The sequence below is a fragment of the Lissotriton vulgaris genome, chromosome 2_1 (genome assembly GCF_964263255.1).
Source record: "Lissotriton vulgaris chromosome 2_1, aLisVul1.2, whole genome shotgun sequence".
Taxonomy (NCBI): Eukaryota; Metazoa; Chordata; class Amphibia; order Caudata; family Salamandridae; genus Lissotriton; species Lissotriton vulgaris.
In genome coordinates, this window is record NC_141687.1 from 2,065,018,206 (window position 1) to 2,065,045,908 (window position 27,703).

Genomic DNA, 27,703 nt, shown 5'->3' on the forward strand with positions numbered 1-27,703 from the left:
ATCTGCTGCTCCCGCAGTCGCAGGACCTCCTGCTGCAGATGGGTGATCTCTTCATCCCTGGAGTGACCCGCTTCCTCCACTGTGTTCACACGTTCCCCCAGGGAGTCCATCTCTCTCCTTACTTCGCGGACCTCCCCGGCCACCTCACGCTTGAGCGTTTGAAAGTCCTCCCGAAGGGAGCTAAAGAGCGATTCGAGAAATGATCTCGTCACCGGGGGTTCTCCGCCATCTGCTCCCCTGGTCGGGGCCGGGGAGGTCGTGGCGGGTTGGGTTCCATCGCTGCGTAGGGCGCCGCGACCCAGCATGTCCGGCAAGGTTCGGTCGCCCCGTCGCTGTCCTCTAGCGTTCGACATCGCAGCTGAGTAGAGGACGGTGAGGGCAAAGAAAGCAGCTATATGCCAGCCGGGGGCAGCGCCACACCAAGAGCACCAGGAAGGCCGAGCTGCCCGGCCGGAGACCACAAAATGGCCGCTCTGTGATGTCGAGGGGCCAACGCCCAAGATGGAGAACCCCTCTCCGTCTCTGATCCGGGACCCAAAAATCCGGCCAGTGGGCAAAGTCACGGTGCGATGGTCGCCGGGGCCCGTAGCCTCAGGGGGAGATCTGCCCCGGGAGCCCCGTTCCTCTGCTCCGCTCAGACAACCGGCCGGAGCGGTCTCTCCCAGCGGGCCTCTTCAATCCACGGGCTGGCGTAGTGAGGCGATGTCGACTCCGCCTCCGCTCTTCACCTCCGCTCTGCTCCGCTCCGTACAACCGCCGTCGGACAACTCCGAGCCGTTCTCGAAGCCGCTGCTGACTCCCACTCTGACAGTTCATGCGCCGCTGCGGGCTTCACACACAGGCGGCTGGGCGCTCCGTCACGCTCCGAGGGTCGGGAGACTCGCGGCTTCCGGCTCGCACACGGGCCATGCAGCGGGCCCCGACCCGGGCTTCACCGGCCAGGATCTCACCCCCGACGGCGCAAACCGGGCTCAGTAGTCGCTCCACGCCTCCACCGTGGGCACCAGGCTCAGTCGCCGCGTGATCCGGGGGGGAATCAGCGGTTACAAGCGGTGCAGGGATTCAGGGGTCCGGGAGCTCTCGGCAAGTGCGACCTCTCAGCCCGCCATCTTGGCCACGCCCCCTGAAGTAAACTTTTAAGCACTACTTGTTTTTTAAGTGCTTTTACTCCATTTAGTCTTTTTGTGGTGAATTAATTGTGTTGCTGTGTGTGTGGGTTGCACAAATACTTTACACATTGCCTCTTTAGATATGCCTGACTGCTCTAGGCAAAGTTACCAGAGGATAATGAGCAAGTTTTCACTTCTGTGTATTGAATTTACTGAGTAAATCATTAAACTCAGACTTATCCTTATGAGGAATGCTTTGCTCTTGATGGATGGATCTAGCGGGGAGCATCAAATTCTGATAGGAATTACACTGATTCAGTGCCGGTGCTTTCAGTGCCGGTGCTTTACAGAGATCCAAATACATATTTTGGTTTGCATGCTGGCAGATCTCCCTCAGTCTGGAGTAGACCACTGATGAAATTAAAGCCAGTGACAGATTTAATGTGAGGTATTTGTGGCTGCTTCGGAGGCAATTTGGGCTACAAGATATGTCTATTGAAGCAGTTCAAAGACTATATTCTGATCCAATTGAAAAAGTATTGGATACAAGGTTATATTCAGATCCAGTGGCAAGGTTTTTTGTTAGTGGTAACTGTAGGAAAGGGCACCTTTTTGATATGGTCCCTGCCACTTTTTGCCTAGTATTTGCTGCCTAAAACAAAGTAACTGTGCAATTGCTCCCCAATTTGAAAGACCTTTAGAAACCCATATAAGTCCCTAGCACATGGTACTACTGATACCTAGGGCATGGGTACTAAAGAGGGAGCCTAAGCCCTGCAGCATGTATTGTACCCACCACCAAACTCATGTGGACAGCCATTGCAGGCTACACGAAATGATGCAGACAAATTGAAAACACAACATGGCCCACACCCTGTGTGACATGCCCACAGATAACACATTCAATATATGTAAGTCACTCCTATGGCACACCTCATAGCTCTAAAGCAGGGTGCATTATATTACTTGTGAGGACATATTGTCATGAGGTTTGGCGCAGCGGCCAGGCAGACTGACTCTGGGACCCAAGGCTCACGGTTCGATCCATGGGGCCGGCGGCAGATCAGCCCAGCACCATGTGACTCTGGGCAATAGCTTGCTTATTCTTCCCGAGGGCCCCCAGCGCCATGACACCTTCAGGTAATTGTTCCAGCTTTACAAATACTGGACATTTACATTTACATGAGCCGATCTGCCCCTGTGCTGTCTAGTTGTATTGCTAGATAGTACACGTGAACAGGGAAGCCATCCTAAGTATATGTAATGGGCACTGGCCTTTACAAGTTATATGATGGCTTCACTGAAATCTATGTTGTTTGGTATCAAATCCTTGTCTTAATAAATCCCAACTGATGCCAGTAGTGAAATTATTAAAACAAGCACACAGAGGGCACCTTTGAGGTGCCCCCTGAAAACCTACCGGCCTCTTAATATGCTGGCTGACTGTTATCATCCAGCCTGCCTCCACAGACATGTTTCTAATACTTTACAGGTGATAGCCCACACTGCGAGGCCAGAAACAATTGCCTGCACCAGAAGAAGGTGTTCACACTACCTCCAGCAAAATGGCTAGTGAATCTGCGAACAAAGGCCAGGTCTTTGATATGCGATCCTGTCTTCCACCAGACCTGGGAGATGCACCCCCTGAGGCCCATTTGGCACCAGGACAGCTGGGAAATTAGCTATACCAAGAGGTGTGGTGCACAACCAGGCCAGTCACACCCTTGTGGTGGGTAGCCTGATGTGACCCATAAAAGAAGGGTTCCACCATTTTGATTTGGTGGAAATAGGAATTCTAGGACTAGGCTATTCCCACTCCCCACAGGAAGTAATCATGTATGGGGTGTAGTGGCCCCTAGAGCAAGTAGCCCATTGGCTACTCTTCTTCACTCACCTTAATGTCCCTGAATTGAGTATTTAGGTGCCCACCTGACACCAGGAACTGAGATTCAACTGACTGAAGAAAGAAGAGGACAAAGAAGAGCTGAAGAAGCAAGAACTGTGGACTGTTAGAGGACTTTGGCGCCAAACCCTGCCTGCCTACCTGCTCAGGCCCGACAATTTTGACACCCCAGCTAGTCCTGCAGCTGTGCCTCCTCCAAAGGCTTGGAGAGCCTCCAGAACTTGCCAAGCTGTCAACATCTCCCTTAAAGTAGAGAAGCCACTTCCCTGCAGCCATCGACCACACGGTCAGTTCACCAATCTGCGGTTTACCGGGTCCACCAACGCCCCAGCTGCCGAGAAAGATTAGAAGTCAGATCTGTCTTCCAACCAAGTGAGAAGACATCACAACCAACTGGAGCTACCCTGCACTAATACCCGGGGTTACTAGACCCCTTGCATCAACCATAGCGTGTTTAAGTCCAAGTTGAAATCCAATGCTGCAGAGATCAATCAGCCAACGAGGGATGGCAGCATCACAGAGGCCAGGAAAAAGAGTTGCCGAGCTGTCCATTTTTAACCTCCGTTCCAGGCCTAACCGAGACCATGTGGATGCCTTTGATGCACTAACACCAGCCAAACAAAACCCTCTGCACCCACGACAACTAACGGTACTCGTTTGCTCCCAGGACTCCCACAAACCGAGCTCTCCATTGGGAGTTCCTGGACTTGTCCTCATGTACCTCCCTGTAACCGGTTTCTAAGATGCTCCCCTCTTTGCCTACAGTGTAGTGCAGAAAGCTGGCGTGTGGGTGGGTGAGTAAGTCCAACCCCTCCAGCGCCTCTGCACCCAGACACTCCTGGGCAGATAAACTTGAACTGCTGGTGGTACTTTGGACCCTGAACCCCTAGCACCATAAGTCCTAATGGAGACCTCTGTAAACTGTTTGCAAATAACCATATGCAGTATATGTCTTTTTCTCCATAGGAAAGAATTACCGCAAATAACGTATTTGAGTGAACATTTTACTAACTTTATAAAATTGCTATTATAAATGTTTAACACTCATAAAAGTTTATAAAACACTCACAATTACTGAATCAAATCAATGATATCACTGACCATGCCATGAGTGATGTATTATGTGAGGTCACAAGCAGTGCATTGCGAGGGTATAATTTAATAGTTCAGGTCACTATAATTGCTGAATTTTAATGGTTTTGCACTAGTGAAATCTGAGCCTAACTATGACATCTCTGTAACCTTTGTTTTTTCCAGTGAATTTCTAAAGTGTTTTAAATTCTATTTCCTAACTATAACGTCCCTGTAGCTCTTATTATTTTCAGTGAATTTCCGAGTTAAAAAAAAAAATCCTAACAATAACATCCCTGTAGCCTTAGTGAATTTTGAAAGTTTTTTTAAATTGTTTTTCCTAGATGTAACCTGTAACCTTTGACAGCAGGTGTGTGAGTATGGGTCAATGAGTGGGTGTGTGAGTGGCTGTATGGGTCTATGAGTGGCTGTATGGGTCTATGAGTGTCTGTATTGGTCTGTGAGTGGGTGTGTAAATGACTGCATGAGTTAGTGACTGGGCGTGTCGGTGCTGTATGGGTTTGTGAGTGGCCGTGTGAGTGTCTTTATGGATGTATGAGTGGGTGTGTCAGTAGGTTTGAGGGTGGGTTACTGAGTGGATTTGTGAGTGGGTCTTTGCGGCTGTATGGGTTTGTTACATGTGTGGCTGCTGTATGGGTGTGTGAGTAGGTGTGTGAGTGGGTGTGTTAGTGGTTGTATAGGTGTGTGAGTTTCATACGGTGGATGGGGCGGGGCCAAACACGTGACCCACAAGGCACTTTTGCATATATAGTTATCATCATCAATAGACTTTATTTTGGTCAAATGACCATAAAAGTGCAGCATGCAATACAGTACAAGATAAAATGAGTTAAAATACATAATAGAAACATGTATTACAAGACACAATCATCAGAGATTAAAGTAGTAACAAATGGCAGTTCACATTATCAATTCATCCTTCCAACTATACATGTAAAACCAATAGCAGCAAAAGCCTCAACAAGACCTTAAAATGGACGAAGAAGAGTCAGTTATGCTGTCAGGTTTTACCAGACCAGCGAACAATTATGTAATCCCTAGTATCTTGTATATGTCGCTATAAGCTTGTTCTGTGATCTAAAGAGGAAAGAAAAATACCATTGCTGCCTCCTAAAAAACAATAAATATCAAACATTTGGGCACCAAAATAGCAGCAAGGTACATAAAGGGCTGCAGGCTACATCATTTTAAATACATAGATACAAGAGCATATGGACACATGTTGGATTTCAATCTCCTACTAGGGATATATTATTCTATAAATTCTAAACATTAGAAGCTACACATTCATCCATCTTGGCCAACTTGCGCCTAGGAGTTTAAGATATATACTGATATGATATGGACATATTGATCATTCACAAGGATTTAAGGGTTCCCTGAGAGCAGCTATTTCTATCTAATATTCAATGCCCACGGTTGGAAACGTACCACTTCAAAGACTATTGATTCATTTAGGTCACTTTTTAGAATTCTTAGAGCCTCCTAGTAGAGCCTTGTCCCCTCCAGATTACAGACTGCAATTATAAATTTATTACGTGGCAGTGAATAGCTGGGGCAAAAATGGACCAAATGAACTTCCATTTCTTTTATCAGCGGACAGCAAGTGCAGTATTCTGGGGAGCAGCATGATTTGCCCCACTTAGATGTTAATAGCCTCAGGGGTAGTGTGCCAAATCTAAACTGCACGTACAGATGTTTTGCTGATGAGGGATAAATTCTATCCATGCAAACTTCAGTGAGCATTTGTAGCTCAGGAACTTTCCAGTCAGGCACCCATCTATATGATCAGACCAGATCTGCAACATAGCATTTTCCCAGTACACTTTTTGAATTTCTGTATAGCGCCTTTGGCTACTTCTGCCGGCAAACTCGATAGTTCTCCCATTTTCAGCAGTTCACACTGCTTCTTAACATTATTCAGCCAAGGGGTACAGACTTGTCTGTCACAGAAGATTGATCTACTGAAGAGTCCCTATAAGAAGACAACTCCGGGGTTGACCATACCTGCACCCAATATAGCAGTGGCTTTAAAAGAGACACCATATGCATATGGTTTAAAGCTAAATACAGCCAAAAGGGAACCAAGGGTGTACTAAATGGTAAATTTAGCAGGCTCCTGATAAATGTATGCACTACGATTGTAAGAACAGTTGCATCAGTATACCCCCATACATCTACCCCATAGATGGCAACCGCTACCACTCGGGCTCTATATATAGGGAGGGCTGGTGGCACTGCATAATCCGCTGTAGCCTTATGCTTCCTCCCAATCTGGATTGCTCTCTGATTAAGAGCTATTTTGCTCTTCTCCATTTGATGTCCCCAGGTCATGGTATCCGATAATCTTATTCCTAGATAGTCAAAGTGTGTGCCCTGTTCTATCAGGGAGCCTCCAATCTCCATGCTAGCTGTAAAGGACCTGTGTGTATTTATCCGCATACATTTTGTTTTTGATGGATTTATTTCAAGGCCCCTGTTTTTTGCAGAAGGCAGCAAAGGAGTCCAATTGCAACTGAAGACCCATGGGAGTTCTGGAAATAAGCAGAGTATCATCTGTGAATATTAAGATCGGGACTGGGACTCCTGCTAGCTTGGGTGCGCCATGAGTACATCCAGATAACCATTTAACAGCTCAGTTTATGTAGAGACTTAAGAGTGCCAGAGCAAGTATGCTTCCCTAATTTACTCCCTGTCTAACAGGGATCCTGTCAGTAAGGTCGCCACCCATGTTCCACCTCACCCTGGCAATATTATTAGTATGAAGGACTCTTAGGGTCCAAAGAAGGTCTCCAGGTATCCCATAGGCATCCAGTGCCATAAGTTATCCCTTGGTACCAGATCAAAGTCCGACCTCAAGTCAATAAATGCAACATATTGGTGATCCCCCTCAAAGTGACATGCTTCCAGCACAGCACCATGAAGCGTAAGACCTGATAGAGAGTGCTAACTTTTTTCCTGGTTCCTACCTGCGTGACCGAAACCCATATTTGTAGATTTGTCAGGATTTGCCTGCCCAATATTTGTTGGCTATTGTCCAATAAACATATGGATCTATAGTTAGAGGGCAAGTCTCTATTTATTTTTTTGGCAATTGGGATTAAAACAGCACCAAGCCAGGTAGATGGGATATTATTTCCCCTCATAATAGCATTGCTCAAAAGGGTACGGTAAGGAACCTACACTTCAATATGTGACATCAATATATTACCATTGATACCATCCAACCTGGGAGCCATTTCTTTCTTAATTTGTTTTAAAGCCTTCTCCATTACAGTGTGAAATATGAGGGCTTCCTCTCTGCTGTGTCCCCTTCCCCTTCAATAATTATTGAGATCTCCCCCCCGCCCCCTCATTCCCATCCTGGTCCTTTTCTTGACCCCATTCCCTATTGAGCTTGCTAAAATGCGCAACCCACTTGTCTAGCTGCACTATTGTCTCTAAGTGATTATCAATTTCCTGTGTGCTATCCCCCACGAGCTTCCAGAAAGCCTGTATGTTCTAATTCTCTAGAGTGTTAGTGAGTTCTATCCCCTGCTCTGCCTCTCACCTTCTTTTAGCTTTAGTCAAAGTGTTTTTATAACTTTTTCAGATGAAAATGTATTCAGTCTGGCTACCTTTCCTTATAGCCTCCAATAGGCAGTTGTTGCTGTCTGAAATTTTATACTGAACCAGCTGGGTGAGGTTTTATGGGGAAGACTCCCCTTTTTCCCAACTTTTTCAAAGAGGGACCTCAGTTGATTCATTAGTTGACAATGCATGGTAACAATTTCGGACTTAAGCATTTCTGTGCTAGCGGATGAAAATAAATTTCCTTCAAATATCACATGTATTTGTTTCTGTACAACAGAATTAGCCGATATATCAGCCCATTTAACATTTCTCCTGTTGTAGAGTTTTTGGAAATTACAGGTGCCAAATTTAAACTCATAAAAATAGAATAACAAAATGTGGCGCTCAAAGCTTGATGGTCACTATCCGGTCTTGGTATTATAGTCATGTCCACCAGAAAAGGCCTAAGTGCTGAACCAGCAAAATACAATCAATAATACTAGTAATTGGTTCTCTTTTGAAAGTTTGACTGGGGGAGTCCGATCTAGTGTTGCCATTAACTATCCTTAGGCCATATTCTACAATTAAATCTTCCAGCTGCGTTGCCACTGCAGTCAGTTATATTGCAGCTTGCTTAAGGACCCTCGATCTAGTTGATAAGTCAAGAATTTGTAGCAATTTATCTAAATTCATCGGGTGATAATAAATCGTGTATTATAGTCTCCTGCAATAAGTTTTAGGGTATTTTGATTTAGATGTTTCAACATGTCTGAGAGGTGGTCCACTGTCGGAAATTGTCTATTTGGATGTACTGATCTGACATAAATATTGATAATAGCAATATATCTCAACCCATGTTATATTGCTATAGTCAATATTTATGTCAGATCAGAACATCCAAATAGCTAATCTCCAACAGTGGACCACCTCTCAGTCATGCTGAAACATCTAAATCAAAATGCCCTGAAACTTATTGCAGGAGACTGTAATACACAATTTGAGTATTTATTTTTACTTCTAGCCCCATACTCGAAGTCATTTAAAGGAAGAACCATGGACTCTGCTCTCACCAGGAAAGGCCTAGAAAGAACCCACACATCACAGTCACTACAGATTGCACTTCGATAGATCAACGATGCATTCACCTTCACCAAGAATTTAAGATCGTTTTTCAATGTGGAATTGTCAAGAAACACATTTGGTTTGTCTTCGCCAATCCCAGGAAGTTAGGATCATTTGTTCTTTACAGAAGTGGAGATTAAATTGGGACACCTGCTATGATTATATTTGTAAGTGCTTCCCGTTGAGGTTTAATTTCTATGAAATGAGCATCAGGGCCAGAAAGGAACCTCATCTGCCCGTGTATCCACTGCTGTGGAAGTACAGGCAGGGATTCAAGTAGGGTGGTGCTTGGTCATGAAAGGCTTTGTAGGCATGGTTCCGGAGCTTGAAGTGGCATCTCTTCTGGATTGAGAGCCAGTGGGGGTTTTTCAGGTGTTGGGTGGTGTGGGTTCTCTTTGGCAGGTTGAGGATCAGTCTGGTGGCTGTGTTCTGGATTGTCTGGTCTCTGCATGAATTTGTTAGTGGTGCCTGCTTAGAGTACGTTGCCGTTTTCCAGTCAGCTGGTGATGAGGGCTTGGGACACCTTCTTACTGCTGTTCATGGGGATCCACTTGAATTTGTTTTAGAGCATGTGGAAGCAGGCTGAAGAGACGGCGTTCACCTGACACTTCCTGGTAAGTTTGCAGTTGAAGATGATGCCAAGGTTGAGGGTGTGGTCTGTCGGCGTGGGGGCGGACCTGAGTTCTGCTGGCCACCAGTAGTCATTCCAGAGGGCGGTGTGTCTGTCGAAGATCAGAACTTCAGTTTTGTCCACGTTGAGCTTGAGGCAGTTGTGCTTTATCCAGGTTGAGACCATCTTCATGCAGGTGGGGAAGTTGGTCTTCATCGATGTTGGGCTGGCTGAGAGTGAGAGAACAAGCTGAGTGGCATCGGCATAGGAGATGATGTTGATGTTGTGTGATCTAACAATGTCTGCAAGTGGAGACACGTTAAAGAGTGCTGGGCTGAGTAATGAGTCTTTGGGGACGCCGCCAATGGTGTGCTTGGCTTACAATGTGAAGGGAGGGAGGTGAACTCTGTGTGCATCCTGTGAGAAAGAATGCCATCCATTTGAGCACATCGTCTGTGATACCAATCTGGTGTAGGAGGTCGATGAGTGGGGGGTGGGGGACGGTGTTGAAGGCAGCGGAGAGGTCAAGGAGGATCAGGACAGCTGATTTTCCTCTGTCGAGAAGGGTGTGGATGTCGTCTGTTGTAGAGATCAGGGCTGTCTCAGTGTTGTGGTTGGCTCTAAAACCTGACTGGGAAGGATCCAGAGGGTTGTTTCTCTTCAGGTGTTCAGTGAGTTGGAGGTTGATGGCATTCTCCAGGACTTTGGCAGGGAAAGGGAGCAGTCAGATAGGATGGTAGTTCTGGAGATCTTTGGGGTCTACCAAGGGTTTCTTGAGGAGGGGTATGACTTCTGCATGTTTACATGCATCGGGAAAGATAGCATTGGTGATCAATGAGTTGAGGATGGTGGTGAGTTGGTGGCTGATCTCGTCCCTTACGCATTTGAAAAGTCAGTTGGGCAGTGGTCGGTTGGTGCTCCCTAGTGGATGGAGCGATTGTGTTTGGTGTGCTGAGTTGTCCATATGCAGTGAGTGGGTGGTCGGCGGTGGTGTTTGTTGGGTGGCTGAGGAGGCTGGAGGCTTGTGGATCGACGGGTTTGTAGCAGGTAGCTATCTTGTTGTGGAAATGGCCGGTGAAGGCGCTGCAGAGTTCCTGTGAGGAGGGTATAGAGTTTTCTGTGTCTGATAAGCAAGTGTACTCTGACAATGGTGAAGAGATCCTTAGCTTGGTTGGTGCTGGTCTCGATCCAGTGGGTCAGGGCTTCTTTTTGTGGCTTTGATCTGGCTGTGATAGTCATTGAGGGCGGATTTGAAATTGACTAGATCGGTGTGGTTCTTCCTGGTGTGCCATCTTCTTTCTAGTTGTTTTCACCTGAGTTTAGACATGCTGAGGTTTGGGATGTACCATCTGGCTTGTTAGGTGGGTCTGTGCATTTTGGCTGGTTTGGTTTGGGTGACTCGGTCCGCAGCGCTAGTGATCCAGTCATTGAAATTTTGCACTGATTGATCCACGTTGGTGGTGTCTTTGAGCTGTGAGGTGCTCAGGGCATCGGTCCATTGTTGTTGAGTGACCTTGGACCAGCTGCAGAAGGGGGTGCTGTGACGTTTTTAGGGTGATGCAGACAAGTCTGGAAATGGCAAAGTGTATGATGGAGCGGTCTGACCAGGTAAGTCAGAGGTGTGGCTGTATCTGATTCAGTTTCTGGACATGAAGATGGGGTCCAGCAGGTCCCCTGCTTTGTGCATGAGGTCAGTGACCAGCTGCTTGTGTCAGAGGTTGTCCAATCTTTCCAGGAGGTTGGTGGCGTTGGTGTCACTGGGGTCAACTAAGTGGAAGTTGAGGTCTCCCAGGAAGATGTAGTGTTCAGTTTTGATGGTGAGCAGGGTGACGAATTCCGTGATGCTATTGCTGAGGCAGTTTCGTGGTCCTGGCAGTCTGTACGCGAGAATGCCTCTGATGGTGGTATTATTGTTAGTTAGGGAGCTGGAAATTCATGTGTTCCATGATTGAAGGGGTTTCTTCCTCAGGGATGGTGCAGGCGATTGATTTAGTGTGAATAACGGTAATGCCGCCTCCATGCCTGTTGGTGCGGTCGCAGTATTTCATCTTGCAGCCGCTGGGTTTTGCTGTGGCAATGTTAGGGGTCAATGCGGGGGTGAGCGAGTCTCTGTGACAAAGGCCAAATCAGGATTGGGGGTGGAGATGGTGTCCCAGACTTCAGTGGTGTGTTTGCAGAGCGATCTAGCAGTGATATGGAGGCAGCTGAGTTGGAGGGTCTCGGCCTCCGGGGCTGGGTGGCATTGGTTGCTGCGATGGTGGTGGGTGCTGGGATGGTCATGAAATGGCAGCACAGGCAGGTGAAGGGACCCACTGTGGAGCGAGGTGATGCAAGGCAGAGGTTGTTGCATCTGGGGTGTAGGGCCAGAAAGGTCAGTGGGGAATACCTGTGGGAGTACAGAGGGCCAGGATGCAATCCAGGTGTGGACGGTTGCAGACGGGCTTGCCTTTGACACGCCAGCAGCACAGCTGCACAGCAGCATCCATAAGTAGTCCTGGTAGGTGGAAGGGGCTGGAAGCAAAGTGTGAGGGCTGCGATCAGGTAAACAACTTTAGCTGGAAAAGCGGCGGGAAAATGGCACAGTTACTGGGCAAGCAAGTGCCCAAGGGAATTTGAAAATGCAAAAGGCCAAAAACAAAATAAATACCAGAAATACTAGAGGCTTGCAGGCGGAGTGGATGGGTCTTGGTATGCAGGATGAGGGGAGTGTTCCGAGGTACAGATTGGGGGTGTGTATTGAGGGGTGATGCTCGGGGTGTATTGAGGGGATAGAGGCTAGGTGTGCTGAGGGGAGTGCACTGGGGGTTGATGGTTGAGTGTATGGTGTCTGGAGCGGTGTATGCTGGAGATGCAGGATAAGGGGGGTTCACTTAGCGTTGAAAGGTTGTTGAGGGTGCATGCTGGAGGGATCTATTGAAGAGGTGGTGTATGTTGGGGGCGGGTGTATGTATGTTGGTGCAGTGTTTTTATGGATGTGTAGTAAGGGAGTGTACACAGAGGGTCTCTTTACCCGCCCCCCTGCCACCTTCCCTTACTGGCTGGCTCTGCATCAGCCCTTTGTGTCCCGCACAGACCCCCGTAAGTCCCTGAACCGGAAGTGATTCTTCTCCATTGACAGTGGTCTGGAAAGCAGAGGATAGCTCGACTCCCAGCAAGCGGAGCAGTTTTGCTGCTCCCGGCTGCAGCGAAAGGAGTTAGTGTTCATACTCGCTTGCCATTTCCCATGGATGGGCACCTCAGGTGATAGCAGGAGCCAGCTCTGTGGGGTGGCAGTTCCCAGGGTCAATAATGGCTCCAGGAGGGGGGCCACGTAGCCCCTCCTTTAATTGGCACCGGCCGACCCCAGGGAGGTGCTGGTCCCTCGGGCTATATATGGCTCGGGAGGGGGGCCACGGCCCCCTTTATATGTTTTATGTGTGCGCTGGGGAGGTGGTGGTCCCCGGGGCTCCCTTGAGCCCATGGAGAGGAGTCTGTGTCGCCCCCCTCCATTATAGTTATAAAGCCCAGCGGAGGAGATGGTCCCTGGGGTTCAATAGAGCCTTAGGAGGAGGGATCTGTGCACCCTACTTTTTTACCACATGCCCCCGTGACCTGGCCCAACCAGGGGCTATATTATAAACAAGGGTGAGAGGCAGCACTTTGTTTTAAAAAAAATATTCAATGAATATGTCTCCGTTTTTGGCAAAAACTGAACAGAAAATGCTTTTTTGCCTTGGCGGGGTCCAGGGGGACCCCACCATTAAGGCTAGGGGGTCAGGACATTCCTCCCTTGCCCCCTTTTCTTTTAGTTTGGGACTTAGCTGAGGCGGAGTCGCAAGATGGCTGTCAACACTTCCTGTTAGAAGTGTTGGCAGCTAATCAGATCTCTCAATCAATCAATCAATCAATCAATCAATCAATCAGAGAATTTGTAAAGCGCACTACATACCCGCGAGGGTCTCAAGGCGCTGGGCGGTGGGGAAGGCTGTAGCCAGTGGTCGAAGAGCCAGGTCTTGAGTAGTCTCCTGAAGGTCAGCGGGTCTTCAGCTTGTCGTAGGAGGAAGGGGAGGGAGTTTCAGGTTTTGGCGGCGCAGTGGGAGAAGGACCTGCCCCTGGAAGTGGTTCTGTGGATGCGTGGGACGGCGGCCAGAGACAGGTCGGTGGAGCGGAGTTTCCTGTTGGGTACGTAGAATGAGAGTCGGTCGTTGAGGTAGGCAGGGCCAGTGTTATGAAGTGCCTTGTGTGCATGGGTCAGGAGTTTGAAGCTGATTCTCTTGTCTACGGGGAGCCCGTGCAGAATTCTCAGGTGGGGGGAGATGTGGTCTTGGCGCGGTACGTCAAGGATCAGGCGTGCAGAGGCGTTCTGGATTCTTTGAAGTCTGTTGATGAGATTGGACGGGGCTCCAGCGTAGAGGGTGTTGCTGTAGTCGAGTCTGCTGCTGATGAAAGCATGGTTGACTGTTTTATGTGTGTCTGCCAGGATCTATCTGTAGATCTTGCGGAGCATGCCGAGGATGTGGAAGCAGGTGGAGGACACTGCGTTGACTTGGTTGGTCATGCTGAGCTTCGGGTCGAGGATGACTCCAAGGTTACGTGCATGGTTGGTAGGTGTGGGGGGGGGGGTGCCCATAGATACAGGCTACCAGGAGTCGTCCCATGCTGAGGGGTTGGGCCCGATGATGAGGATCTCTGTCTTGTCCGTGTTCAGTTTGAGCCGTCTTTCTTGCATCCAGTCGGCGACGGCCTTCATACCACCGTGGAGCTTGGCTTTGGCGGTGAGGGGATCCTTGATGAGGGAGAGGATCAGCTTTGTGTCGTCGGCGTAGGAGATTATGTTGAGGTCTTGTAGTCAGGTAATGCATGCGAGTGGTGCCATGTAGACGTTAAAAAGCGTCGGGCTGAGGGAAGATGCTTGTGGGACACAGCAGATGGTCTTGGTGATTCCGGAGTGGTACGGGGAGAGGCGGATCCTTTGGGTTCTGTTGGAGAGGAAGGAGGTGATCCAGTCCAGGGCCTTGTCGCGGATCCCTGTGTCGTGGAGGCGTGTGAGTAGTGTGTGATGGCAGATGGTGTCGAAGGCGGCGGAGAGGTCCACGAGGATGAGGGCAGCTGTCTCGCCGTTGTCGAGTAGGAGTCTGATGTCGTCTGTGGTGGTGATGAAGGGGGTCTCGGTGCTATGGTTCCTGCGGAAGCCTGACTGGGAGGGGTCGAGGATGCTGTTGTCTTCCAGGTATCAGGTAAGTTGGGTGTTGACGATCTTCTCGACGACCTTGGCTGGGAACGGAAGCAGGGAGATGGGCCGGACGTTCTTGAGGTCGCTTGGGTCTGCCTTGGGTTTTTTTCAGCAGGGCGTTGATCTCAGCGTGCTTCAACCTCTCAGGGAAGATTGCCGTCTTGAAGGAGAGGTTGATGATGTTACGCAGGTAGGGTGTGATGAAGCTGGCAGCTTTGTTGACGACGTGGTGGGGGAGAGGGTCGGATGGTGCGCCTGAGTGGATGTTGCTCATGGTCTTGATAGTGTCCTCGGTGTTCACGTTGGTCCACGTAGTGAGGTGGTTGTGTTTGGTGGGTCCGATGTGGTGAGGTTAGCAGAGATGGTCCGAGGAATGAGGCTGTCTTTAATATCGATGATCTTGTTGTGGAAGAAGGCAGCGAGGGCGTCGCACAGGGCTTGAGACAGTGGGATGTTGTTGGTGCAGGAGCTGGGGTTAGAGAGCTCCTTCACAATGTTAAAGAGCTCCTTGCTGTTGTGTGCGTTGTTGTTGAGGCGGTCTTTAAAGGAGGCCTTCTTGGTAGTCCTGATGAGGTTGCGGGTGGCGTCTTTGTGGGATGCGCGGCTGTTAGGTGTCTTCTCCTTGTGCCAGATGTTTTCCAGTTTCCGACAGGTGCACTTGGAGGCTAGGAGTTCCGGGGTGAACCAGCTGGCTCTCTGGCTGGTGTCCCTGTTGGTGCGCTGTCTTATAGGGGCCAGGGTGTTGGTGCAGTTTTCCATCCAGAGTCTGAGGGTGCGGGCCCCCTCCTCAGGGTCGGTGGGGTTAGTTGGTGAGTTCAGTTCGAGGTGTGTCTGTAGAAGTTCCTTGGTGACCTTGGGGGATCTGAAGGGTGCGGTGACCTGTGACGGGTTTCTGGAAGTTGAAATGGACGCAGCGGTGGTTGGTCCAGGTGAGTTCGGAGGCGTGGCTGAAGGCAACGTGGGGGCTGTAGGAGAGATGGCATCGAGCTTGTGGCCTGCAATGTCGGTAGGTATCTGTGTCAGTCCGAGGGTGGCGAGGTTGTCAATTAAGATGGAGGAGTTGCTGTTGTTGTTGTTTTCCAGGTGGTAGTTCAGGTCGCCGAGGAGGATGTAGTCGGTGGAGGTCAGTGCGTGCATGCTGATGAGGTCGGCGATGGAGTTGCAGAATTGGGGACGGGGTCCGGGTGGTCTGTAGATGAGGGTGCCTTTTAGGGTGGTCTTGGGGTCCGTGTGCATCTGGAAGTGCATGTGTTCGGCGGTGTTGAGGGTGTCGGCGGTGTTTGTGGCGACTCTGATGGTGTTCTTGTGGATGATGGCGATTCCTCATCCGACTCCGTTGGTGCGGTCTCTGCGGGTGATCTTGTATCCGTCGGGGATGGCCACTGAGATGTCTGGGGAGGAGGCTTCGTTCATCCAGGTCTCGGTCAGGAAGGCGATGTGGTGTTGAGTAGGTCCCAGAGCTCGACTGCCGGTTTGCGTGCGGAGCGGGTGTTCAGCAGGATGCATCGGAGCTGGTTGGGTTCCGATGCGGCGGGTATCTCGGCGTCTTTGGCGCTGGAGAAGCTGCAGTTCCGGCAGGTGAATGGGCCGTGGGTGCGTTTAGGGGTAGGCTTGTGGCAGCTGAGTGGTCGTCCGTGGTTGAGTGCGATGATGGTGTTGGCATCATACCGGATGCGGGCTTCTGGGTCGTGCGAGGTTCTGGCGCTGGGCGCGGTCCAGGCGCAGACGGGCTTGCCTTGGGTGTACCAGTGGCGCAGCCGCGCAGCGGCCGGCATTATATAGCGATGAGGGGAGGTAGGCTCAGCTGGGAGGCGGGAGGTGAGGGACTGGACGGCGAATGGGTGCTGGGGGGCAGGGCCACAGGGGAGTCAGCGTCGGGAAACTGACAGAGCGCGGGGCTCGAGTGCGGGGGAGCGGGGATACTGAAGGAGGAGGGCACAGTCACGGCACGCGGGAAGCCAGCAGGGGAAGCCAGCAGGGTCAAGCAGCAGGCAAATGGGGTACAGAAGGCAAGGAGGACCAGAAAACAGGGCAGGCCGGCAATCAGGGTACAGAAGGCAACAGGGGCAGGCAGGCAGTCAGGGTAGACCGGAGGAGCAGAAGCGGCAACAGCGGCGGCACCGGCGGAGCAGCTGCAGCGGGGGGGTGACCTACCAGGAAGGTCAAGGTTCGCTTCTCTGCACAAGATCATCAATATTCACAGAGTATTTGCGAGCATAGATATACACATTTAGATTTTCTTTAATATCTCAAAAATGACTAAACAGATAACACATAATAACAAAAGACGCACTGTCTTGACCAAGATCTAGCCTTCTGCCACATTTGGTGTCATTCGGTTTAGCGGTTCAGACCCCCTCCATTTCACAGCCCCCGCTTGATGGATCACTCCAAAATTTTCTATTGAGAACTAGAACCATCTGGGCACTTTTCTGGGAAAGTTTTGTGAATATTCGTAAATGGCTTCAAAGATATAGGCATGCCAAAAAATGCTTTTCCTATGGAAACTAGTTCCTAACTATACCTACTGTTGGACCTGGGCCTCTTGGCAGGGTCATCCCTAAACTTTTTGCCTTCCTCCAATACTCTCTCTGACCTATTTTGTTTGGTTTAATGACTCTGGGCACTTTACCACTGCTGATCAGTGCTAAAGTGCATATGCTCTCCCTACTCAAAATTGTACATGTGATTGATGTCCATGATTGGTTCATTGGATTTACTGTTAGTTCCTAGTAAAGTGCACTAGGCGTGCCAGGGCTTGTGAATGCCAATACTGCTAGTGGGCCTGCAGCGCTAGTTGCGCCACCCACAGAAGCAGCCTTAAGATGTGTCTGGGGACTGCCATCGCAGAACCCGCGTGCAGTCTCGTACTGTCATGCTGGCTGGGAAAGTGCACCCACTTGCCAGCCTCTAAACCTTCCCTTAACTTCATATCAGTCACCCCTATGGTAGGCCTGAGGGCAGGGTACATTGTGAGTGTAAGGTAGGACAAGCCCTGATGTGTGTGGCATGTCCTAGTAGTGAACTACAACTAAATTCGTATTTCACTATTGTAAGGCTACCTGCTTCCTTTAGGCCAGAATGGGCTGCTGAAATTATTACACTCTATAATCCCAGAAGGCTCAGGGAGCATGGTAGAGGGTCATGTTTAGTATGCCTGAACTCAGGATGATAAAATATTTCTTTTAGTAAAGTTTATTTTAATATCCTGTGTTTGCAAATGCTACTTTTAGAAAGTTAGCATTTGCTTGCCTAGCCATTTCAGCCCGCCTCTGCTGGCATGTGTATCTGACTGTCTGGGATATGTGAGTGACAGGGCTGGGGGATGACAGGTGGTGAATGCGAAGATTACACCTTAGTGGGAGGTAGGAGTGCCCCTTGACTCGAAATCTAGCTGTGCTCTGCCACCACAATGCTGGCTCCACCCTCCTGGGGTGCAACAGATGACTCAGCCGGCACCTGGCCCAGGAAGGGCGAAGCCCCATCAACAAGGTACTTCTGGCTGCCCCTGTCCACACAATGCTGGCTCCACCTCCTGTGGAGCGTCTGATGTGCCTGCCCCTCACACTGAAAGCAGAAGCCGGATTGCACCCAATAAGGTACTCAAGGACTGAAAGTGGCTATGCAAAGGCCCCCCTGGCCTGTAAGAACAAAAGAAATGCAGTATAAAAGAAGGAGCCTTGCTCCTTGTAAATTAGATCCTGTTTGTGCTACAGAAGAAACTCTGCCCGAAGAGAAGGACCTGGAAGGACAAGGAGGAGTGCTGTCTCCTGCCTGTGTCTGGTGCCTTGCTGCAGAAGGAGAGGAAAAGAAAAGACTACAAGAGGACTTTTGCTTTGTAAAACTTTGTGCCAAACTTTGCTGAGAGATCTCCAAGGGCTTGCTTGTGAACTTGCCCCCTGACCAGCGCCCCAGGACCAGTGGGCGCTACCCCCTGACAGAGGAACCACTGCGAGACGCTGTCTCCCCTCTGCAAGTCTCTCCGGGAAAAGCGGAGCGCGCTGTGACCATCGCGCTCTTCAGCAACGCTCTGGGAGCTGCCCTCCCTCTAAACAAAGTGACCGCCGCCTGCTTGGCCCAGAAGCAACGTAAAGATCAGCCCAGCTGATCCGAGCACAGTGACTGACCCCGAGCTGCAGCTCGCAACGTGAAGAGAGGTGGCGCCCGGTGCCTGCTGGCCCCCTTCGTGTCTTGTACCCCTGAACGCGCCGCCGCTGTCCGAGAAACAGCTGTTGCGTGGGGTGCCTGAACGTCGCCTGGATTGATAGAGGCCTGCGCCGAGGAGCGCTGTCCCCTAAGTGCACCCTCCTGATCAGGACACCCGGAGGCGCTGGCCCCGTGCAACCCGGCCCGCACAGCAACGTCAACCCACGAGCCAGAGCCGAGCTGCTGCTCGCTCCAAGCACCGGACGGAAGACAACGCGACCCGGACTGCCGCATTGACCTGCGCCCCACCAACTCTCCCGCAAGGTACTGTCTCCTTCCCGCTGCCTCGCCCAGCCGTCGGAGCTGCGTGCGGAGCGCTCCCAGGGCCCCCGATCTCTCTCCGTCGTCAAACCGCGCCCCGCCGCGCAGAGACCCGCGGACCGCTGGAGGAATCCTGGTAAACCGCCAGGGCCGAGAAAAGTACCGTGAGGAGCACAGAATCTCCATTCTGGGGAAACCAGCTGTACAAGAACTGTTCTGAATCACTAACTGATTATTGCTAAAGATAAGAACTGTGGCAACCTAATTGAAAGTACACTGGAACCGTTTTCGCAATGAATCAAGACTGTATTTACAAGCCTGCTTGAAATTTATATAAAGATATATATTTTTACAAATACAGTTTGGTGTCCTTGTGTGGTGGGTTGGTTGTGGTGGTGTAATATTGCAAATGTTTAACCCTATGTGCCCCAAAGATTAGCCTAAGACTGCTTAAGCCACACTACCTAGAGGGTAAGCAGAGGTTGTCTTGAAGGTAACCCTCAGCCCTGACGAGGAAGAGAGAGTCCCTGCTTGTCGCTAGTGCTGCACTGCGCCAACTAGAGACTCCCCCTTCCTACACCTACTTACTGGCAACTACCCGTAAGTAATTAGTATATATATATATATATATATATTTATTTCCACAGGCAATTTTCTTCTATAGAATCAGATTTGAGGCGGCACCGCGGGGTTCATCGTTCCATCTTCCTTTATTCTTTAACATCAGGGCATGACGTGTTTCGGAAGGTTTCCTTTATCAAACGCCCTTCAATGTTCCATTTGCCTCTGTTACTCACAGTCCCCTTTCTTTTGCGTCTTTTATACTCTCCATCACTGAAGTAGTGTGGGATACCTGAAGACGTGGCACAGAGTCATCTTGCCTCCACAATTGGACTGCCTCTCCCAGAATGCAGTGTCTCTAGCTTGCTGGTGACGGCCCCGTTTACCGGAATAATCATCACTTTCCCCGTTGGGAAGCTGATATGCCACGTAGTCAGGGGAGGGCTGGGGTACTTGTTCTGGGCTTCGATGGAATTAATGTCCCGCATTTCCCAGCCTCCCAGTTAGTTTGGCCGCAGAGTCGGGGATACAGGTGAAGTAACGGCGTCCCTCCATGCAAGTATGGACTGTCAACTTGGCAGCGTATACTCTGTTGCCTCCGTAGTGCGAGGCGGTCAGGGAGTCTCCGTACATGCCAACGACTCCTAGAACGCTTGAGGGAGTGCCATCCTCGCGCGCCGCAGCACGCTAATATTTCCACAGGCAATCTTCTTCGATAGAATCAGATTTGATATATATATATATATATATATATATATATATATATATATATATATATATATATATATATATATATATTTTTTTTTTTCAATACAAAGTGAACTACAGCATTCACAAACAATACACACAGTCCCCAGAGGTCAGGGCTCAAGTGTTTTAAAAGGTTGGTTTCTGAGTCCCACTCCTTGCTAGCGATAGGGGTTGTTCTCAATTCCTCACTTACTATAGGCGACATTCAAGGTAAGTCCCACTCCAACTCTTATTAAGTCAGAAGTGTTACAGCATCGTAGTGCTATGCGGCAGGCAAGTTACCCTGGGACTGTCTGCCCCGTAAATCAGTCTTACCTACATCAGCAGGACCTGCGAGTCTGCAAGTGCTCCCACTTCACGAGCGCTAAAGCTGCAGTGGCTGTCTTCGATGAGTTCCTCACACAAAGGCCTGCATGGTGGCGATCTGGTATCCTCATGTTCTTCACATGTAGTCCTGCTCAGGCGCCAGCCTGGGGGTCCTCGACGCTCCTCCGATGCTGGGGAGTTTCATTGGATTCTTCTAATGTGGGGGATGTAGGAGAGGAATTGGATGCTCCTGGTGCTAATCCTCAGTCAGGGCTTGACCTGCATGAGTTTCCATTGTAGCCTCTTCCTCTCAACAATGGCCTCGACAACACCACATTCCTTGCCTTTTCCTGGTGGCCCCACCAGGCATACGGGATCACGCCCCTTCTCTGCACACAGGATACTGACCGAATGGCACAGCAGCAATCATTGTGGTGGTCCCACCTGGCATACAGGGTCATGACTTCACTCCACACATGGGTTAGCAGCCCGATCTGCATGGCGATAATCTTCACGAAGGCCCTACCTGGCAAACGGGGTAGCTGACTTCCTTTTGCACGCGGCTATGACCCGATCAGTGCAAAAGCTGTTTTACTTACACCTGGCTTCAGAGATCAAATTGGGGGGGTGTCTTCCACTGGACTTTGCTCCCTCCAGGGCTCTATGCTCCCTCACAGGGCACACCGGTCTTGGTGGTACTAGATTCCCTAGTTGATGTCCCCTCACTCAGCTCCGCCAACAGTCCTGGTCACATGCAGATGTCCTCCAGAGCTTCTCCTCTTCGAACATCAGGATTGGCTGCTGAAAAGTTGACAGTTTTGGGGACCTGGAGCTCCACTTCTTTTAGTCGCGTGTACCTTTCACAGGCACACATACACATAGCACATGTATATAACACACACACACTGTGCAGCACTACACACCAATCCGATTTACGCAAAGGGTGAGTTAAGCACACAGCAGTGAAACTTTAAATGAGTGATCTCATAGGCCTCACTCCAGTGACACAGTTTAAAAAGGTCTTGTTCACTCCTTTTGATCACTACACAGTATGCTGCCACCTCTGCACTTATGCAGCTTAACTACTTGTAAAGGCAGTAGACTTTTACCACTATGAAGGTAGCACTTTAGGCGCCCCGCCCGGTCGAACAAGACACAATCCGCTAGACAGGCCTATGTCATTGGGCACTCGCAGGATCCAAGTTTGCCCCTGACAACAATAATCAGCATCAGGGATCCAGACATCATTACAGTTGGGGCACTCAGGGCAGACGTTTGCACCCATCACCAATGCTGTCATCTAGACCACTAAAGGCATTGGAATGACCTGAACGACATTAAGAAAGAGGGTTTTGAAAGGATGTTGGGTATTCTCAGATTTACAGCTTTAATGCTGAGCAATACAACTCAGCCATGTTGGTAGTTTCTTGGGAGTCCAGGCTACATGAAATAATGATATCTGGAAGATTTTAGGTTTCTTATATAAGTGTGCAAAAAGTGGTTTAGGAAATATGCTCTCCCAAAGGATGTGTATTTTCAGTACCACCGGGACACGCCACGGATTGAGACCTCTTTTGGTGATATGTGCGCTATATAAAAGCATTTGACATTGACATTGACATTAGATGCTGGTTTACTCACCTATGGCTATCTGGCACACATTAAGCAATATTGTAGGAGGAAGGCTTCTGAGATTTGAGCATGTACAGCTACATCATGGTTCTGTTGATGAACACTTGGGCTTTCCAGTGGTCAAGGATGTGAAGAAGGCTGGGTGTTCTCTGGGTTTATCACTCTAGTCATCTTCAAGTGGATACGTCAGGTAGAGGAAGCAATTATTTACATTATTGTGATGTACTGTTTGAAGGGCATGTCCACAGCCCTGCCTGAGAGGTCTACAGCAAACTTTCTCTGCCCTCCTACAACACATACTACCAGTTTAAAAAAAAAACCTCTCCTCTGGAATGTAACCTGTTCCTGTACCATATATATTTTGATGGGTTTGGGGGTGAGGGTTTGTGATAGGAACTCTGAAATGGAAGCTGTGTAATCAGTGTCTACTCATTAATCATGCATCGTTCACTCATTTGAAAACAATCACATTCACTCAGTTTGACGGATGAGGCCTGCTGGTGTTGAGTCTCTGCTGCAATGCTGCCCATCTCTCTTCAGTTGCCACCGGTGATATATGAAACCCTCTGGAGTGCAAACAGAACTGACTGGTGACACCAGTGGTGCTTCGGACAAAGTAACATGAAACCGTCAGCGTCTTATCTCTGCATTTAATTATAGAAATAGGCTATTGAGAGGCTATATAACGCGTCAATCCAACCTAAATCACATGTGACCATTGAGTACCAGTGATTCATTTTTGGCTCCTCTGGCACCAGAGTTGTTAAGGTGATGAAGGTATCCCTGCTGCACAATCCTCCCCTCAGTATAGCGTCACAGCGGTAAGTCACACAGTGAAGACTAAAGAGACACCACTCTGCTCTCGAACAGGGAGCTGAAGGACATATGCATTGTTTGCATTAATGCCCATGACACACTTGATGTGCCACAACCACTCACATTTCCAGGGTGCTTCGCGGGTTTCACGCACGCCAAGAGTCAGCCTCTTTTTCATGACGTCACATGACATCCACAAAGTTTGCCCGGGCTATCCTACCAATACTCCAGTCCACACTGTCCATGACCGAAATCTTACAATCTTGCTCTGCTTGGCCAACCCGTTACCTAAGAGATATGCTAATGCGCGCACGGAACCTTAGCGTGTCTGTGTTTGCACACCCAGATCGGCTGACTTTGACACCCGCCGCTTCTTGTTATTCTGTGTTAATTTGAAGTAATAAAATAAAAGTCAATGCTGAAATTCTGCATAAAATATGTAATATTTGGATCACATTATTTTGAAGTCACCTGCAAACACAATGACGTATTTTTAACACCCTGATGTTATAGTATGTTGCGTAGTTTATAAAAAAAACAGAGGATACACCCCCTTCTAGTACTGCAGATTGCTCTGCGTACAGGACAGCCCCCGCTGCCACTCTCAGGGGATGGAGCCGTGCAGGCTGCGAACTAAACTCCCTCACCTGTGCAATATTCAATGGCGATCAGACAGCTAACGCTACAGTACCTGAGAAATGTTCAGCAATCCAGATCCGCTCGTCTTTCACATTCGCCGATTCTGTCATCCATGCACCAATTGTGAACTTGGTTTTCACAACATGAGTGGGGCTTCCGATGGACTTAATGATACGGCCTGTAATTGGAGAACGCATGCTCTTGAGCCTTAACACATTTACACGCGTAGATTAATTATTTTTAAAACATATAAAACACTACTCAGAGCTTCAACGCCTCGTCAGGGGCAGTGAGCGGTACATACATGCAAATTCAATTAAATTACCAATTTTGGGGGGATGCATCTCCTTAAGTTTTGCAGTTGCTTTTGGCTCCACGGTACCATCGTTTGGCACTGCACACGATTCTCCTATAAACAGAAAAAGAAATCTGTCTTAGTACTGTTTTTGAAGTGACAGAACTGATAAAAGGAAACGGGGGAGAGCAAGAACTCTTCCCCTCATGTAATTTTAATGGAATGAAAATAAGCCATGTTTTGTAAGTACTTTCGTAGGGCAGTTACCCTCCAGGTCATCGAATGTCACGGGTCCCCCAGTTCAAAGCATAGCATGCACATTACTAGATTGTCAAACACTTTGAGCTCAAGGCTATTGAGAACGTACCATAAACACAGTCTGAGCAGCAAGAAGAGAGAAGGGTTGGAAATGCCGATGGATCTGGCTTATGAATTAAAGTGCCTTTTGTTTGACTGATGGCGGTAGACTCCCAAGAAGTCATCATACATGCACTCTGTCACTCATCTTGGCACTCATGCACCCGTTCATTAATCCACTGACTCATCCATCCAGTCACCCTCCGACACAACCACTATAAAACACACTAAAACTCAACAACATATGAAAGAAGAATGAAAAGAATACAAGAAGAAAAAAGAAAACCCGCTGCCTTCTAAACATCGATGGTATATGCTTGCAATAACAAAACTAAACATGGGAAAGATATTGTAAATAGGCTATTATTTTAAAGTTCAAGCATGGCCATCACATTTAAAACCAATGCGTTGGCCATCTTGGTATGGTAATACGATGATACACTATGGAGCATTCCATAGAGATCAACTGGTTTAGAGGAAGTGGCCTCGTGGAATGGGACACTGCAGCTGAAATGAGTGGCAAGCAAACAACCCATTAGAACGGCCTAGACAGCCTTAATAGCTCTCCTATCATTTCTTTGCTTCCCCTCTTTATTTAACTATTAAGAAACATGTACATAAAAAAGGAGAAGCAAATAAATTAAGGGGGAGCTATAAAAGGAGACAATTCCAAACTAAAGGACTGTCCAACTAGCCCTGTACTGAACAACTCATTTCCAAGTGGATATATACACAACTGATGAAGACTGAACCATTACCCCATCCTTCACTGTTATGGATGGAAGCAGGGAGAAAATGGCATTAGACAAACCAAAGGCAGAATGAAGTGGATGAAAAGGAAGTCCATGTATCTATATTGATGTATATATTGATATATGTGGATGCATCGTTTAATGATGTTGTTAATTGCAAGATCCTAGCAGTCATCCAAGAAGAAATTGTAGCATTATTAGAGTGCAAGTTTTGATATTGGAACACCAAAAATTTACTACAAAAGTAATCTGACATTTAGTGCAACAAAGTACGTATCTGTAGGCTTTAATTTAAAAAAATAATTCATTCTTAAGTGCCTGTTCATTTTAACATATGCTGATCACAACCAACATGTGAAGCCCATTGTAATTATTATAACTTTCATAAGAAACAGATCAGACCGATGGCAGCAGAAATATTTTTGGCTATTGAAGCACCCGGGTCTGTAGCTGTTATCAAATACTGATCACCATAACCAACTGCACTCCTGTACTAAGCATAAGCTTTCCCACAAGGCTAATACTAAGTATGTTTTATGCGCAGTCTACGGCCCAAATGTAGATGATCCAAAACACTTTGATCAATTAAATGTGAAACTTTTGGGCTGGGAGGGGGAAATTATCATAATGGGGGATTTTAATTGTATTATGGACTACAAAATTGACACTACTAAGCCGAATGCTCATCAAATGATGTACAAGACCAGGTTGTCCATAATAGATATATCTCGGACACATAATATTAAAGATGCTTGGAGATATTTGCACCCATCCGGGCCTGGCTTTACATACTATTCTGCACCCCACAAGACGTGCACTAGAACAGATCTGGCTCTAATAAGTGATAAATTATTACAGGCCGGCTCTATGATTCTTTGTCCCCGGATAACATCTGATCATAATGCACTCATAATAACATTTGATACACGAAGCACGTGGACACCACCCAGGCCTTTTTCTTTTCCAAGTCACTTATTTTCAGATCCAAATTATGTGACGCAACTTAAAACTCATCTCAATGAATTTATAACCATTAATAGAAACTCAATTGGGTGCTGCATGGTATGGGACTCTTGCAAGGCAAGTATTAGAGGGTTTACTCAAGCCTATGTTTTTAGGCAAAATGCAGAACAGAAACAACATAAGCTCACATTACTAGATAGTATAATCAAACTGGAAGATTCACTCGTCAAAGCACTACAGCATAATTCCGCAGCAGTTATGGAAATTAACCTAAAACTTAACACATTGAAAACTGATATAAAATCTAACTTTATTAGGAAAAACAGTGCTAGGATCCACAAATTTAAAATAGCTCAATATGAGGGTGGAGACAAAATTGGTAAAGTCCTAGCCTATAAAGTAGCAGAAGATAGAGCAGATACTTTAATTTCTAAAATCCGAGGACAAGGGAACAAAATATATAATCAGCCACAAGACATACTTAATCAATTCGCTGAATATTACAGAAACTTATACACCCCAGAAAATCCCGCCGATACAGAATTAATTGATGAATATGTAGAAGAACATCCAGTGAGTACAGGGAACTTATTAGGCTTGGGTGCACTCTCTAATGCCATATTACTGAATGAACTACAACAGGCTATCAACTCGTTACCAACAGGGAAAGCGGCAGGAGAGGACACAATACCTCTGGAACTCTATAAAATCTGCGGCCTAGAATTAGAACAGTTATTATTGGAAGTAATACAATCGATTGGACCAAACGGAACGGCTCCTAAATCCTGGAACAGGACAAAAATAATCTTTTTTTTAAAGAAAGGGAAACCTAAGGAAGAGAGAGGGTCATATCGACCCATCTCTCTGATAAACACTGACGCGAAAATATTCGCTAAAATCATGGCAAACAGATTAGCCCCATTTATGCCCAAAATTGTCAATCCACAACAACATGGCTTTATTTCCGGGCGAGACACAACAGCGCACGTAAACATGGCAATCACTGCGTTTGATATCGCGGAGGTTAAATCCACTCCACTCGGCATGATATTACTAGACGCCGAAAAGGCTTTTGACCGAGTGGGGTGGACTTATCTCTGGTGTGCACTATCTAAAATGGGTTTTGGAGGAAACTTTTTGAAGGGTATAAAAGCACTTTATGACAAACCCACTGCTTGCATCAGCTACGGGGGCTTGACTTCATTAGAATTCCCTATTATGCGTGGGACTCGGCAAGGTTGTCCTCTCTCACCTCTTTTATTTGCCCTTTCACTTGAACCTTTTTTACTTGCCCTCCACTTTCAAGATGTGATTATCCCATTTAGTTTCAACTCACAGGAGCTGAAAATGACAGCTTACGCTGACGACATTGCCGTATATACCATGGACATTGCCAAAGCACTAAAAGGAATTTACTTTGAGGCTGAGAAATTTGGGAAGGTGTCAGGCTACAAGCTTAACGTTCAGAAGACGCAAGTCTTATCGAATTATTCCCCAACTGTCCCTATACCCGAGATTTGCAAGGAGGCCACATATCTAGGGGTTAAACTAACAGCTAGACTACA

The 27,703-nt window shown here is 48.1% G+C and overlaps 1 protein-coding gene across 2 annotated transcripts in view; it reads right to left on the bottom strand.

Annotated features, from left to right (window-relative positions):
• Positions 1 to 27,703, bottom strand: part of GLDN (gliomedin) — a 565,427-nt gene that overhangs the window by 66,378 nt on the left and 471,346 nt on the right. For both annotated transcript variants that reach the window (XM_086958291.1, XM_086958290.1), the window contains 2 exons: positions 24,097 to 24,180; positions 23,824 to 23,949 (listed from right to left, as the gene is read on the bottom strand). In XM_086958291.1, the coding sequence (XP_086814417.1) occupies positions 23,824 to 23,949; positions 24,097 to 24,180 (210 nt within the window). The remainder of the gene's footprint in view (positions 1 to 23,823; positions 23,950 to 24,096; positions 24,181 to 27,703) is intronic.